General features: G+C 54.7%; 1 protein-coding gene across 3 annotated transcripts in view; it reads right to left on the reverse strand.

Moving 5' to 3' along the window:
- The window catches only part of TACC1 (transforming acidic coiled-coil containing protein 1), a 30515-nt gene extending 20691 nt beyond the window's left edge, over window positions 1-9824 (reverse strand). The window contains exons 1-2 of one of the 3 annotated variants that reach the window (XM_064731095.1): window positions 9678-9824; window positions 1368-1480 (exon numbers count right to left, since the gene is read on the reverse strand). In XM_064731095.1, coding sequence (XP_064587165.1) covers window positions 1368-1480; window positions 9678-9739 — 175 coding nt within the window. In that variant the 5' untranslated portion in view covers window positions 9740-9824. Of the gene's footprint in view, window positions 1-1367; window positions 1481-2171; window positions 2475-9677 lie in introns of those variants that run through there. The other 2 variants (XM_064731093.1, XM_064731094.1) reach the window with 2 other exon arrangements.
- Window positions 9825-14315: the final 4491 nt, after the last annotated feature.

Raw genomic sequence — 14315 nt, forward strand, 5'->3', positions numbered from 1 at the left:
GGGTGAGACTGCAAACACAGAGCAGACAGTCCCTCAAGGCCAGGGGTGCAGTGCCTGCCCCCAGGTGCAGCCCTGGCACCGCCCCAAACAGCCCAGCAGGGCCAAGCAGCCATTTCAGGGATTGCATCCCTGCTGCAACCCAGCTGCAGCCAGACCCAAGGGTCTGTGCAGCAGCAAAATGCAAAAATGAGGCCTTAACACAGGGATTGCACTGGTGGTGTGACAGCTTTCTGCACACTGCAAAGCCACCCACAGCCAGAGAATCCCTTCTCTCCACCATTCCAGACAATCTGAACAGGCACAGCCACAGACAGGGAAGGGCTGGAGCCAAGTGTGGTGGCACCAGTTTGGCTCTGCTGGCCCCAACATGCCACTGTCTGCCAGGCAGCACAGAAAAACAGCTTTTGCTGGAGATCATGCCCCCGTGTGCAGAACAGTGGGAGCTTTGTGTGCAGCAGCAGATACTCCCTCAGTGCTGAGCAGGAGCTGCTCATCCCAGGACAAGGGGAACAGTGACACCCTGAAATGATCCTCCTACCTGCTAGGAAAGCCTTGATCTCTCCCCCCCTTTCCCAGGCATTATCCCCAAAGTAAAGATGTCTCTATCATCCCTTCTTAAAAGGATAATTCCAAGAGCTGTGATTACTGGAAGCATGAACAGAGCGCTCACAGCAGACAAAAATGAGTTTTTCACAGGGATGGATGAGCACCCAAAGCAGAACAACATCTGGAGATGGAGAGCCACAGCATCCTGTGCCTGGGCTCCTGCACAGAAGCACCCATGGTCTGGACCAAGCCCATGTGCTCTGAAACCAGCCCCACACAAAGTTCCCAGCTGAGTTTTCCTAGAGCAGATCCCCTGCAATTCCTCAAAAAATGGGGTTTAGCAGCATTAAGCTCTTGTATTTTTAACAGTGAGGACAGCTGGCACCTAACTGCAAGGTAAAATGGCCTGTGCAGTGAAATCCCACTGAATCAAATGAAATACTGAATCAATCCAATGAAATACCACTGACCAGCGTGGGGGACACAGAATGGCATTTTGTCACTGCTGAGCAGGAGCCAGGGGTGAGGGACACATGAGCAAGGTCCCAACAGCCAGCAGCAGCCCCCAGGCTGCAGAGGAAGTGTCAGAGGAACGTTTAACCGATAAAATAATCTAACAGCACTCTGGGACTCCTCCCAGTCCCCCATCACAGCTCCTTGTGGGGCGCCCAGCCCAGCCCTGGCATTTGAACTGTCCAGGCCGTTAACCACCAAAAGTGTGCCAGGCATTACTCAAAGTCAGAGAATTTCACTCCTTGACCCCACCCTGCCTTTCTGCCACCGGAGCAGAGCACCAAGAGCAGAATGTGCACTCTTTTTACCTTGGCTCCTGGCCTCAGGCTCTGGCGATCCTGGGGGCTCACAGAACTCCTTGAGGGGCGAGCAGGCCGGTGTTTGTGCTTCAGGGGTCTCAAAATTATCGGTGGAGTCCGAGCTGCCGAGGAAAGGGGGGAAAGAGTGAGGAATTACGGCTTTCAAGGCTACCTCTGAAATCCTCCAGCCAGGCCCCAGGCTGGCCGCGGGCATCCCCTCGCTGCGGGCCATGCTGGCAAAGGGAGAAGGGAGAGCAGGTGAAACATCATCGGCACATCGGCCTGTGCTCCCCAGCCCTGCGGGAGGCTTTCAGCCAGCTCTGAGCACACAGCACGGGCCTCCAAGGACACGCAGCGAGCCCGGCTGCTCCGGCATCCTCCGGGGAGAGGCTCTGATCCCCCAACCCCGGCATCCTCCGGGGAGCGGCTCCTGATCCCCCAACCCCGGCATCCTCCGGGGAGCGGCTCCTGATCCCCAACCCCGGCATCCTCCGGGGAGCGGCTCCTGATCCCCCAACCCCGGCATCCTCCGGGGAGCGGCTCCTGATCCCCCAACCCCGGCATCCTCCGGGGAGCGGCTCCTGATCCCCCAACCCCGGCATCCTCCGGGGAGCGGCTCCTGATCCCCAACCCCGGCATCCTCCGGGGAGCGGCTCCTGATCCCCAACCCCGGCATCCTCCGGGGAGCGGCTCCTGATCCCCCCAGCCCCGGTGTGGTGCGGGATCCCCGGCAGCCAAGCAGCGAGCGAAGGGAGGATGGGGACAGGGCCGGGGAGAACGCGCAAGGAAGGGAAAGGGCCATGGGTGACTTGCCTGAAGCCAAGGGCCGAGCCCCCCGCCGGCGGGTCCTGCTCCTCATCATCATCATCCTCCTCCTCGCCAGCAGCCCCGTCGCCCTCCTCGGGGCTGCCCCCGCCCCGCACCGCAGACCATGTCCAGCGGGCCCACTGCACCGGCGAGAGGATCTGCCAGGCGCTGAACGCCATCGGCCCCGCTCCGTGCCCGCTCCGTGCCCGCTCCGCTCCGCTCCCCGCCGGGCTCACTGCGGCCGCGCCGCCCCCATCGCGCCCCGCTCCGCTCCGCTCGGGCCGCCCGCCCCCGCACCGCGGCACTGCCGGCGGGGAGCGCCCGCCCCGGGGAGGGGCCGAGCCAACCGAACCCCCACAACGCCTCCCGGAGCCCCGCAGCGGGGATGGACACAGGGATACCCCGCCCCGAGGAGGGGTCGATCCCGAACCCCCCCAACGCCTCCCGCAGCCCCCGACGCGGGGATGGACACGGGGGTGGACGTGGGGATGGAGACGGGGCTCCCCCGCCCTGGGGAGGGGCCGATCCCGAACCCCCCGAACGCCTCCCGCAGCCCCCGACACGGGGATGGACGCGGGGCTCCCCGGCTTGCCCCCCTCCCGACCCTCCCGCTGTTTTTCCTTCCTATGCGAGCTCCTAATTTGGCCAATTTCTCCCAAATTGGCCAATTTCTGCCCAAAAGCAGGGCCCGGGCACGTCGCTGTCACCCCTCGCCTTCCCTGCTTTCCCCCCTCCCCGTGAGAGGCACGGAACGGTGAAACCCAATCCCGGCAGTTTATCCCGCATCGATTTGGTTGCACCTGTGCTAGAACAAATTCTTTCCACTCTGGACGTGCCCGAGAAGACCCCACACGGGTGGGGAAGTGCCCTGGAGGTGGGCAACGCCCAGGAAACCTCATTTTCCCCCAGGAATCCTCATTCCCCCCAGGAATCCTCATTTCCCCAAAGAATCCTCAGTTCCCCCAAGGAGGATTCTGTTCCCCCAAGGAATCCTCGGTTCCCCAGAGCTGAGGAGCCAAACACAGCAGGCAGGGCCAAAGAGGAGGGAAACACCTGTCCTTTCCACTTTCCAAGGAAATACCGGCCCCAACAGCCCTGGCTGATGCTATATCCTTCCGTGGCAGCAAGTTTATTTATTTATTTATTAAGTCTATTGTTGTTTAAAAATGCCAGCCAGCAGTTCCCACAGAAATCAACCTTGCTGGCCTCCCTCAGGAACTTTTTTCCCCTAACAAGGGCTCCCACTCCCAAATTCATCACCTCCCACACGCTTGCTAGAGAGAGGAGGATAACATTACTGACACCGTGCTGCAGCAGCACTGGGAGGAATGTCCAGGGCAGATCTGTCACGGGCAGTGACATTTGGCAGCTCCTGACTGGTTTAGCCCTGTCCAGGGATGGCCTCAGGATGGACAGACAGCTGTCCTGCTGTGAAAAAGCCTGGCCCACTGCAGAGAACGCTGCTGACCACACCAAGGGCTCCATGGCCGGCTGAGCCCACGGCTTCCCTGTGAGTCACCAGGCAGCTCTGGGGGTTGGGAATGCCTCTGCACGGACAGAGAGGCCCCTGGGCCACAGCAGACCTGTCCATCTGGTCTGGCTGCCTCTGTCTGAAGCTTCAAAGGGCTCGGTAGTCACCGCTGTGCATCTCAAATAACCTCCCTGCAGGGATCCTTTCTCCAGGCTTCCCTCTCTTGGTGTCCTTATTAGGTATTTGTGTCATTCCTGTGTGCTTTCACTCTCCATCCCCTCAAAAAGAAAACCTTTTACCCCTTTCCACAACACTTCTAAGCTTCCCCAAAGCTGGGTGAGCCAAAGCTGAGGTGCTGCCTGTTCCCAGCATGGATCAGTGGCAGGAGAGAACACTGAGAACACCTCAGCCCCTGCACCACGTTGGCCCTACATCCCATGGGGGACAAGGGACCCTGCACAATCCCCTGCTGCTGTAGAGGACACAGAACAAGAGGGGAATATGTGAATCCTACTGAAGCTTAGCCAAAAACCGTTAGTCTGAAACAAAACCATGAGTCTGAAACACAACCGTGACTCTGAAGCAAAACCACGACTCTGAAGCAAAAGCAGAAGCTCCACATCCTGTTGCCCATGGCTGCCGTGAGCAGAGCACAGCCCACATCCCCGCTCCGAAGCAGCAGAGCTGATTTCTGCAGATGAATTTTACATCAGATCCTCATCAGCGTGAGCAATGCTGCAGCGACGCTGCAGCCTGACCTCATCCTGCTCCTGCCTCTGCTTCCCCTTCCCACCTCCCTGGAGCCAAAAGGAGCAGCTGAGGAGCTCTGCAGGGACCTCACAGGGGATCAGAAAGCCGTGAGATGAGAAAGAGTGCAGCAGGAGCAGCAGCAGCTTTGGCACGGCAGCAGCAGGGATGAGGCACCTCTGCTGCAGAGGGAAGGAGCTGTGTGTGACCTGCTGGAGGAGGGAACTGGGGCACACGAGAGCAGGAAAGCACCAGGACCTCTCCTTGTGCATCCAGCCAGGAATCCCAATCCCACCCAGCACCCCAGGAAGGAGCCAGCAGGAACAGGATCAGCAGGACTGGCTGCAGAGCCCTGGGGCATGAAGATACCAGAGCAGTGCAGGGGCAGAGCCTGCTTCCACCTGCTGTTCCTGACGAAAAATTTAAAAATTGCCTCGAGTGGCATTTTCCAGCTTGGCAGCACTGGCATAGCAGCGGCAGGGATGAGGCACCTCTGCTGCAGAGGGAAGGAGCTGTGTGTGACCTGCTGGAGGAGGGAACTGGGGCACACGAGAGCAGGAAAGCATCAGTGCATCCAGCCCTTGTGCATCCAGCCAGGAATCCCAAATCCCACCCAGCACCCCAGGAAGGAGCCAGCAGGAACAGGATCAGCAGGACTGAACCCTGCAGAGCCCTGGGGCAGATCCTGCTTCCACCTGCTGTTCCCGAGGAGCAATTAAGAAAATGCCTCGAGTGGCATTTTCCAGCTTGGCACCTGACCCAGCCTGGCTGCGAATCACCACCAGGGAGATAACCTGACTTTGTCGGTCACACTGCAGGCTCTGCCTGCCAAACGCTGCTTGGCACAGTCAGCAAACACATCCCTGCAGAGCAGGGAGGGTGCTGACCTGCTTAAAAACACCTGGCAGCAGTTTCCAGGCTGGCAGAGAGGCGCAGCCCACACAGGCAGCAGCTGGATGGGCTGTCCTTGGCACTGCTGTCACCTCCCTCACCGCTGTCACTGCACAAACACAGGGCAATGCAGCCCCATATTTATCTTCATTCTTCTTAAAAATATTTCTGGGTTTACATTTTTTCAACTTCAGAGAGAGAAAACACAATTTTTATCACTTGCTGTGCCTGTGTTTGTGCAAAAGTAGAATGCAACATGGAGACTGTTTACCCAAAGTCATGGTGTGTGTGTGTCAAGACTGTTGGGTGACAGTCACAAGATTCTGTGCAGTGTGAGCAAGAGTGAGTGCATAGCAAATTCAGTTTAATACAATGTACATAATATAGTATAATGAAGTAATTCATTAACCTTCCGATATCCACAGAGTCAGATTCATCATTTTCTCTCCCTCACCAATGTCAGAGTCGCCTTTGATTTATAATAAAGCTCAGGGACGCCTCTGAACTGCCTAAAACTCCACCCACAATTCTCACACTTTCCAGGATGGGGACTCCAGCGGCCCCTGCTGCACAGAAAACAGGACGAGCCTCAAATATTTTGGAGCTAGAAGAGCCCTGTCATCACAGAAGCTGCAAAAAGAAGCAAAACCTTGCTTAGCTTTTTATATTTATCCTTGCAGGAAGGCAGCTGCATCCAGGGATAACAGCTGGACCTTCACTCTGGGGATAAAATTCCTGCTGGCAGTCTGGCAGCAGAGCCTGTGCCTGACCCCAAAAACGCAGCGTGCACAATTCCTGACCCTGAAAACACAGTGTGCACAATTCCTGACCCCGAAAACGCAGTGTGCACAATTCCTGACCCCAAATACACAGCGTACACAATTCCTGACCCCAAAACACAGTGTGCACAATTCCTGACCCTAAAAACACAGTGGGGACAATTCCTGACTCCAAAAATACAGTGTGCACAATTCCTGACCCCAAAAACACAGCGTGCACAATTCCTGACCCCCAAAAACACAGTGTGCACAATTCCTGACCCCAAAAACACAGCGTGCACAATTCCTGACCCCAAAAACACAGCGTGCACAATTCCTGACCCCCAAAAACACATTGTGCACAATTCCTGACCCCAAACACAGAGTGCACAATTCCTCTCAGTGTCTCCCCACCCCAGGAATGAGGCTGAGGAACAGGTACCACACAGCCACACCTGCTTTGGAGCTGCAGTGCCCCAGGCCAGGGGAAGGCATGCACCTGGAATTTTCCTTCTCAGCCCTTTCATTAGGCAGCACAACATCTATTTCTGGCTTCCAAGCTTTTCTAGGCACGGCACAGCAGCCAGCACTGACATTTCTAGCTCAGAAACAGATCTTTTGGGGGGTTTCATTTCTCTTCCCCACTCCTGCCTCTCTGCAGTGGAGCACCAGGACCAGGGTCTGGCCCACTGTAGGAAATGCCAGGATGGGGCACAAGGACAGCAGGGGCAGGTGGCAACAACCCAAAGATCAGCACACTGAAAAACCCCAAATCCACATTTCACTGCTGTGTAAATCCCCCCCACAGCTTGTAATAAGCACCTTATCCACATAACACTTATCTCCTGCAGGAGAGGAGGTCCAGGGAGTTTCAGGAGCATTTTTCTGTTGCTGCATTTTATTCTGACGTATTCTATCAAGCAGAGATCAGCACCTGGAGCATCCCAGAGCATCCTGGTGTCACAGACATCTTTTATGGAAAATCCTTTCCTTGGGATTTTTCCTCCTGAGAAGCTGAGAGGCCTCAGGAACAGAATGTAAACAATGGTTATCTGCTGCTGTGGAATGCAACAGGTGCATCTGTGATTGGTCTCATGTGGTTGTTTCTAATTAATGGCCAATCACAGTCAGCTGGCTTGGACAGAGAGTCCAAGCCACAAGCTTTTGTTATCATTCCTTCTTTTTCTATTTTCAGCCAGCCTTCTGATAAGAAACTTTCTTCTATTCTTTTAGTATAGTTTTAATGTAATATATATCATAAAATAATAAATCAAGCCTTCTGAAACACGGAGTCAGATCCTCATCTCTTCCCTCAACCTGAGACCCCTGTGAGCAGGGTCACATCCCGGAGCATCCCGGTGTACCCCCCAGCTGTGCCAGCCCCCGGAGCCCGTCCCGGGCACGGCAGCATCCCCGGAGCCCGGCAGGCTCAGCTCTCGCTAGAGGGCTCCCCAGGATGGGTTTCCGAGCGCTGCCGAGCTCTCCGGGCCCGGAACACAGGGCTGGCACCGCCACGGAGCTCGAGGCTGCTTCTGCTTCTCCTGACCTGGGCACAGCCTCAGCCTGGGCACCTCTGGGCACAGCCCGGAGTCAGCAGAACGACAGACACCCAATGCCCTGGCATTGAAATTGGATTTGGGATTCAAGGCGGACAAAACCAACCTGCTCCCATCTCAGGCTCTGCCATCTGCCCGGGTGGCACAGCAGGAGCTGGGGTGGCACAGCAGGAGTGGGGTGGCACAGAAGGAGCCCAAGTGTCACAGCAAGAGCCGAAGTGGCACAGCAGGAGCCAGGATGGCACAGCAAGAGCAGGGTGGCACAGATGGAACCTGGGTGGCACAGGAGGTACCGGGGTGGCACAGCAGGAGCCAGGGTGGCACAGCAAGAGCAGGGTGGCACAGATGGAACCTGGGTGTCACAGGAGGTACCGGGGTGGCACAGAAGGACCCAGAGTGGGACAGCAGGAGCCCGGGTGGCACAGCAGGAACTGGGGTGGCACAGCAGGAGCTGGGGTGGCACGGAGTGACCCAGGGTGGCACAGCAGAAGCCGGGGTGTCACAGGAGGAGTTGGGGTGGCACAGAGGGAGCCCGGGTGGCACAGCAGGAACTGGGGTGGCACAGGAGGTACCAGGGTGGCACAGAGGGACCCGGGGTGGCACAGGAGGTACCGGGGTGGCACAGCAGAAGCCGGAGCGGCACAGCAGGAGCCCAGGTGGCACAAAAGGAGCCCGGGTGTCACAGCAAGAGCTGGGGTGGCACAGAGGGAGCCCGGGTATCCCAGCAGGAGCGCTGTCCCCCCCTGTGGCAGCGCCCCCAAGCTCCAAAGCCGTGCCCAGCGTGGGACAGCTCTGCCGAGCAGCTCAGCTCCCCCGGGACCCTCCCCGGCCTGGGATGTGCCAGCTCCCATCGCTGCACATTCCATCAAAGCAGCGCTACGGAAATAGAAATAAAGGACACAACTGTCACACACGAGGCTGGACACCCGCAGCCAGCCCCGGGCTCCAGCTGCCTCTCCCCAGCAGACTGCCAGCAAATGGATAAATACAGACATTTGTGGCTGCACTGAAAAGGACCGATGGGATAATGAATGCTCTGCTATCCCTGCATTTTAAAAATGCCAAGCACAGCTTAATCTCGCTGGTGTGCTTGTGTGAGTGCGAGCTCATTTCAAAAGGAGCAGGCTCCAGCCCCGTTTCCACCCTGATGCTGGATGAACACAAGCAGCTGCCTTCATCATGCAGCTTATTGACTCCCCCTTCAGCTCCTTTGCTCCCTTTGCTAAAAATATCTGTGCTATGTGGCAGGAATGCTTTTATCAGGTGTTTGTCAGGCCCTTAGATCCCGGAGTTTACTCCAGAATGAGTCATTTTGGGAAAAAATGCAGGCAGCACCCTAACCCATAACAACACCCTAACCCATAACCTGGGCAAGCAACAGGAATGGGGACAGCAAAGAGTGAGGACAACAACCAGGACATGGGGAGGGGACCAGGAAGATGGTAAAGGGGGGGAGGAACAAAACAAACTTTGCTCAAGGTGGAGCAAACAGGTGGGAAGGAGAAGCAGCTGAGTCCAACGGGGCAGAAAGGAGCAGCTCCAGCCACGCAGGGAGCACTGGAATGGATTTTCCACCTGAAAACACCTCTAATGTCCAGGTAGGAGATAGTGCAGGAAATAAAGGCAGGACTGAGCAGTTACAAGGACAGAACGTGCTTGTTTTCCTTGTCTGAGCCCACTGTTTGCAAACACACAGCCTCGCAGGGTCCCGTTTAAATAAAACACTCTGTTCTCAGCAATGTTTTGGTTGATTCACAGATAAGATATTTCCACTTTTCCTTTTGATCCCAGCAATGTCTCCCGTTCAGTTCCCAGTGGAGCAGCTGGTGGGGAGCAGCCACAGCCCTGCCCAGCCTGCAGACCCTCGACAGCTCAAACCCGGGGGTCCCGAGGCAGCCCGGCCTCCCCCTGGGCTGGGCTGGCACAGGGATGGGGTTCGGTGTGTTGAGGGAGGGGAAGGACAGACGGACAGAGGGACAGGGGGAAGGAACTTCCTCCCCGCTAATCAAACCTCGCTGTCCGTTCGCTGCCCGAGGAGGGGGGATCGGGACCCACCCGGACCGCGAGCGGCCCCTTCCCCTCCACTCACCGGTCCCGGGGGGCTCGGGGGTCCCGGGGGGCTCGGGGGTCCCGGCTCTGGGCTGCCCCCATGGCCCCGATCGCTGCCGCCGCTCCGCCGCTCCCGGAGCGTCCAACCCCGGGAGAGAGAGAGGGAGGGAGAGAGGGAAAGAGGAGGGAGGGAGAGAGGAGAGGGATGGAGAAAGGGAGGAGAGAGGGAGAGAGGAGGGAGGGAGAGAGAGAGGAGAGGGAGGGAGAGAGGAGGGAGGGAGGGAAAGAGGAAGAAGAGAGGAAGGAGAGAGGGAGGGGAGGAGGGAGGGAAAGAGAGAGGAAGGGAGAGAGAGAGGAAGGGAGATAAAGGGTGAGAGGGAGGGAGAGAGGGGGGAGAAGAGGGAGAAAGGGAAGGAGAGAGACGGCGGGAGAAAGGGAGAGAGGGAAAGAGGGAGGGAGAGAGAGGGGAGAGAGGGAGGGAAGAAGGAGAGAGAGGGACAGAGGAGGGAGGGAAAAAGGCAGAGAGGGAGACGGAGAGAGTGAGACAGGGAGGGAAAGAGAGAGGGAGAGAAGAAGGAGGGAGAGGGGAGAGAGAGGAGAGAGGAGGGAGAAAGGGAGAGAGAGGGGAGAGAGAACAGAGAAGAGGGAAAGAGGAGGGAGAGAGAAAGTCAGACAGGGAGACAGAGAGTGAGACAGGGAGGGAGGAAGGGAGAGAGGGAGGGAGAGTGGAAAGAGGGAAAGAAGGAGAGAAGAGGGAGACAGGGAGGGAGAGAGGAGGGCTGGCAGGGCTCGGGTAGGACTGGGGGTGCTCTGGGTGCCGCTCGCATCGGCGGGGAGTTGTTGCTGTTTGTTCTCTTTATCATCCACACTAGTAAGGAAATGTCACTCCTGTTCCCATATCTGAGCCCCTTGTCCAGGGCACCTGATAAACGTGCTGGTGTGATTTCTCCCCTGAGGACTCTTCCCAAATCTCATGCAGGGGAAGCCAAACAGCCCCAATGCCAAGAGCAGCCAGACCCTTCCACAGAAAGAAGATTTAAGGTCACACTTTAAAAGCTCAGAGGTGACGCTGCTGGTTGGAGTAATTTTAATTAAAGTGCCTGAGAATGCATCCGTTTCTGACAACATCCGAGCCTTTTTACTTGTGAGAAACTGAAAACTGGAATATTAATATCTTTTTTTTTTTTCCCTGTCAGTTAAGTTGTTCTGGCTGGAGCTGCGGCGCTTCTTGGCAAGAAAAGTGTCAATGCCCAGAAAAGTGTCAATGCCCTTGAAAGCTCTCACCTTCCTAAAAAAAAAAACTAAAACAAAAAAAAAAAAAAAAAAAACCCAAAAAAAAAAACCAAAAATACCAAAAAAAACCACCACAAAAAACCAAAAAAAGCCAACCAAACTTTCCTTAGATGAAAAAATCCAGGCCAGGCTCAACCGCTCTCCTACCTATGGTGGTGCCCTCAGCCGTGCCCACCCATGGGGACCCCTCTGTGATCAGGGGGGGCTCCCACAACATCCCGACCCCCCCAGAGCCCCGAGATGGCCCCGGTAGGAGCCAGGGTTACCTGTGGGAGCTCGGAGGCTGCTGTCGGTGCCCAGGTTGGTCACAGGGGCTGAGTCAGGTGACAGCCATGCGGGACCTGGCGTGGGGCCCTGCCTGCTGCAGGAGGCCAGGAAATCCCTGGCAGGGCTGCGGGCACAGCCTGCACCCCAGTGAGCAGCCTGGGCACTGCTGGCACCTGCCTGTGCCATTGGTGCCACCTGGTGCAGACATCTTTTCATTAAAAATCCTTTTCTTAAGATTTTTTGCTCCTGAGAAGCTGAGAGGCCTCAGGAACAAAATGTAAACAATGGTTATCTGCTGCTGTGGAATGCAACAGGTAGATCTTTGATTAGCCCATCTTAGATGTTTATAATTAATGGCCAATCATAGCCCAGCTGGCTCGGACAGAGAGTCTGAGACAGAGCCTTTTTTATCATTCTATTCTATTCATTCTATTCTATTCTATTCTATTCTATTCTATTCTATTCTATTCTATTCTATTCTATTCTATTCTATTCTATTCTTAGCCAGCCTTCTGATGAAATCCTGTCTTCTATTCTTTTAGTATAGTTTTAATATAATATATATCATAAAATAATAAATCAAGCCTTCTGAAACATGGAGTCAGATCCTCATCTCTTCCCCAATCCAAGAACCCCTGTGAGCACGGTCACAGGCACCTGCACCATTGGTGGCACTGAAATAGAGATTTTTGGCCTTCACTTGAGTTAGCAATGTGAATGAAGCATTTAAGTTTTAGCTTGTAGAATTATGTGTTGAATTTTAACTTTTTTACTTAAGAAACCTCTGCCATGGTAAAAAGGGCATAGGAAAATGCAAATTTACGAAGTTCCTTGCATAAAGAACAAAACCTCTTTAAATTTTCAAAGTGAGCAGTTGTTTCTCACATCTGGGGGTGGACATTCAGTCCCTGCACAGCATCCTCCTGTGGGGCCAGGCTCTGTTACAGGCAGAATTCCCAGGGCTTGGCCCTTCCATTCCTGTGCCTTTGGTTTCAAAGGAATTTCCTCCAGCACTTTTCTGAGTGCTGCATTTGGAAATGCTGCCATTGGGACACACACACATCTGCATCTGTTGGACAGAACTGCCAGGACCTGCCTGCCCTCCAGGCTGGGAAGCTGCATCCAGAAATGAATCCCAGAAATTTAAAAATGCTTCCAAAAGGCTTTGCCGTGCTGAGGATCGCTCCCCTCAGTGGCAGGAATTCAGCATTTCCTGTAAAAGTGAACCCTGTCAGAGCAGGGATCTAAACTGGAGGGGTGAGTCTGACCAGGAGCCAAGGCTGCAGCACACACACATTAGAAATCAGCATTTATAAATGTCCACGGATGCCAAACAAGCCGGGGACATGTGACACTGTGGCTCCAGGCTCGGCAATTTTTCCCCACCCTCCTTGGCTGGGTCCCACCCTGAGAGGAATAAACACACTGGGATTGCTGGGAAACTGCTGGCAGACCCTGGAGGGAAACTAAATTAAGTGACATTTATGCAGCACACCAGCAGAGAAAACCAGTTTCCAAATCCAAAAACCCTGAGGGCACATGGTGAGTCCTTCCCCACGCTCCCCAGTTCCCCTCAACCTGACAAACCAGCAGGAAAAATCCTGATGAAGCTTTTCCAGCCCCTCAGGACAGCGGGAGGGATCAGTGGCACCACCTGTGAGCCACAGGCCTTGGGGCAGTGCCAGGGGCTGCTCAGACCCCTCAGGAGCCCCAGAGCAGCCCCCAGACCCACCTGAGGGTGAGCAGACCAAGAGAAGCTTTGCTTCCCATCTGGGACCTTAAACAGCCACAGCACCCTGCCCAGAGCTGCCACTGTCACACAGAGCAGCCAGATGTGCCCCAGATGTGGGGTCCCACTCTTGGGTAGCAGAACTCAGCTCAGGTGGGGCTCCTGCAGCACACCCAGGAGCACTGGAGCTGGCCAGGAGCAGCTGGGAATAATTATCCTGGTGCTAATTCCATGGAAATTTCCATGGGCCTGGGAAAGTTGTTGTTTCTAATTAATGGCCAATCACAGTCTGCTGGCTTGGGCTCTCTGGTCAGTCACAAGATTTTGTTATCATTCCATTCTTGCATTCCTTGCTAACCTTCTGATGAAATCCTTTCTCCTATTCTTTTAGTATAGTTCTAATTTATCATTTGTAAGAGCTTAAATGAGGGATGTGGGTCTCCAGGGGCTCTCCAAAATGCAGTTTGTTCTATCTAAGAGATTGCAGCAGCCCAGGGCTGTGGGTGACAGAGCTGTGCCCACAGCTGTCAGCTCCAGCTGCAGGCAGGCCTGGAGACCCTTCGGTTTTGGTTACAATGCATTATTTACTTTTCTTTGCTGAGCATCTTCATACAGCAGAACCAATCTATACCTTAACTATTATCTATAGCCTATCATAACTACTGTAATTACCATATTCATGTCACTGTTCTCCAATCACTAAAAGTCAGTACATCACAGTTTAAGCCAGAAGTTGTTTTTCAGTTTTCTTGCAGTGGAAAATTCTGAGACCTTTTTTCTCATTGTAACTTTGCTGCCTTGTTTGCCTGTGCTCTCTTTCTGCTTGGTAAAAACATCTTCTTGTTTGGGGTGGGTTTATCCTTTGCTCTAAGCCATAAAAACCCCTTCTAACTAACACACCCTTTGCCTCCTTGGTTATCCAGTGAGACTGGCTCAGCAATTCTCTTCTTCTATATCAAAACTTGCTTCCATCTCTATTCCTTCATCAGCCTCAACATTTAAAAACCTTTCTGCCAAGCACACATATCTGCGAGACTTTCTTGTCAAACTTTCATCCTTCCCAACAATCATTTACTTTTAATATCACATATATATCATAAAATAATACATCAGCCTCCTGAAACATGGAGCCAAGATTCTCATCTCTTCCCTCGTCTTGGGACCCCTGTGAACACCACCACATTAAACCAGTTTGGACCTTGGGAGATCATTTGGTTCTGTTTTGCCCTTGGAGGACCTGGTTGTGTCTCCCTGTGTGCCCCTGGCTGGCCCGGAGCTCTCCCGTGGTGGCATCTCCCATTCCCGAGGGTGCCAAGGGAGAGTGGGCAGTGTGAGCAGGGTGTGCCAGCACACATCGCACACACCGCACACACCATCCCGTCCCATCCC

This window comes from Zonotrichia leucophrys, chromosome 22 (genome assembly GCF_028769735.1).
Source record: "Zonotrichia leucophrys gambelii isolate GWCS_2022_RI chromosome 22, RI_Zleu_2.0, whole genome shotgun sequence".
In the NCBI taxonomy this organism is placed as follows: Eukaryota; Metazoa; Chordata; class Aves; order Passeriformes; family Passerellidae; genus Zonotrichia; species Zonotrichia leucophrys.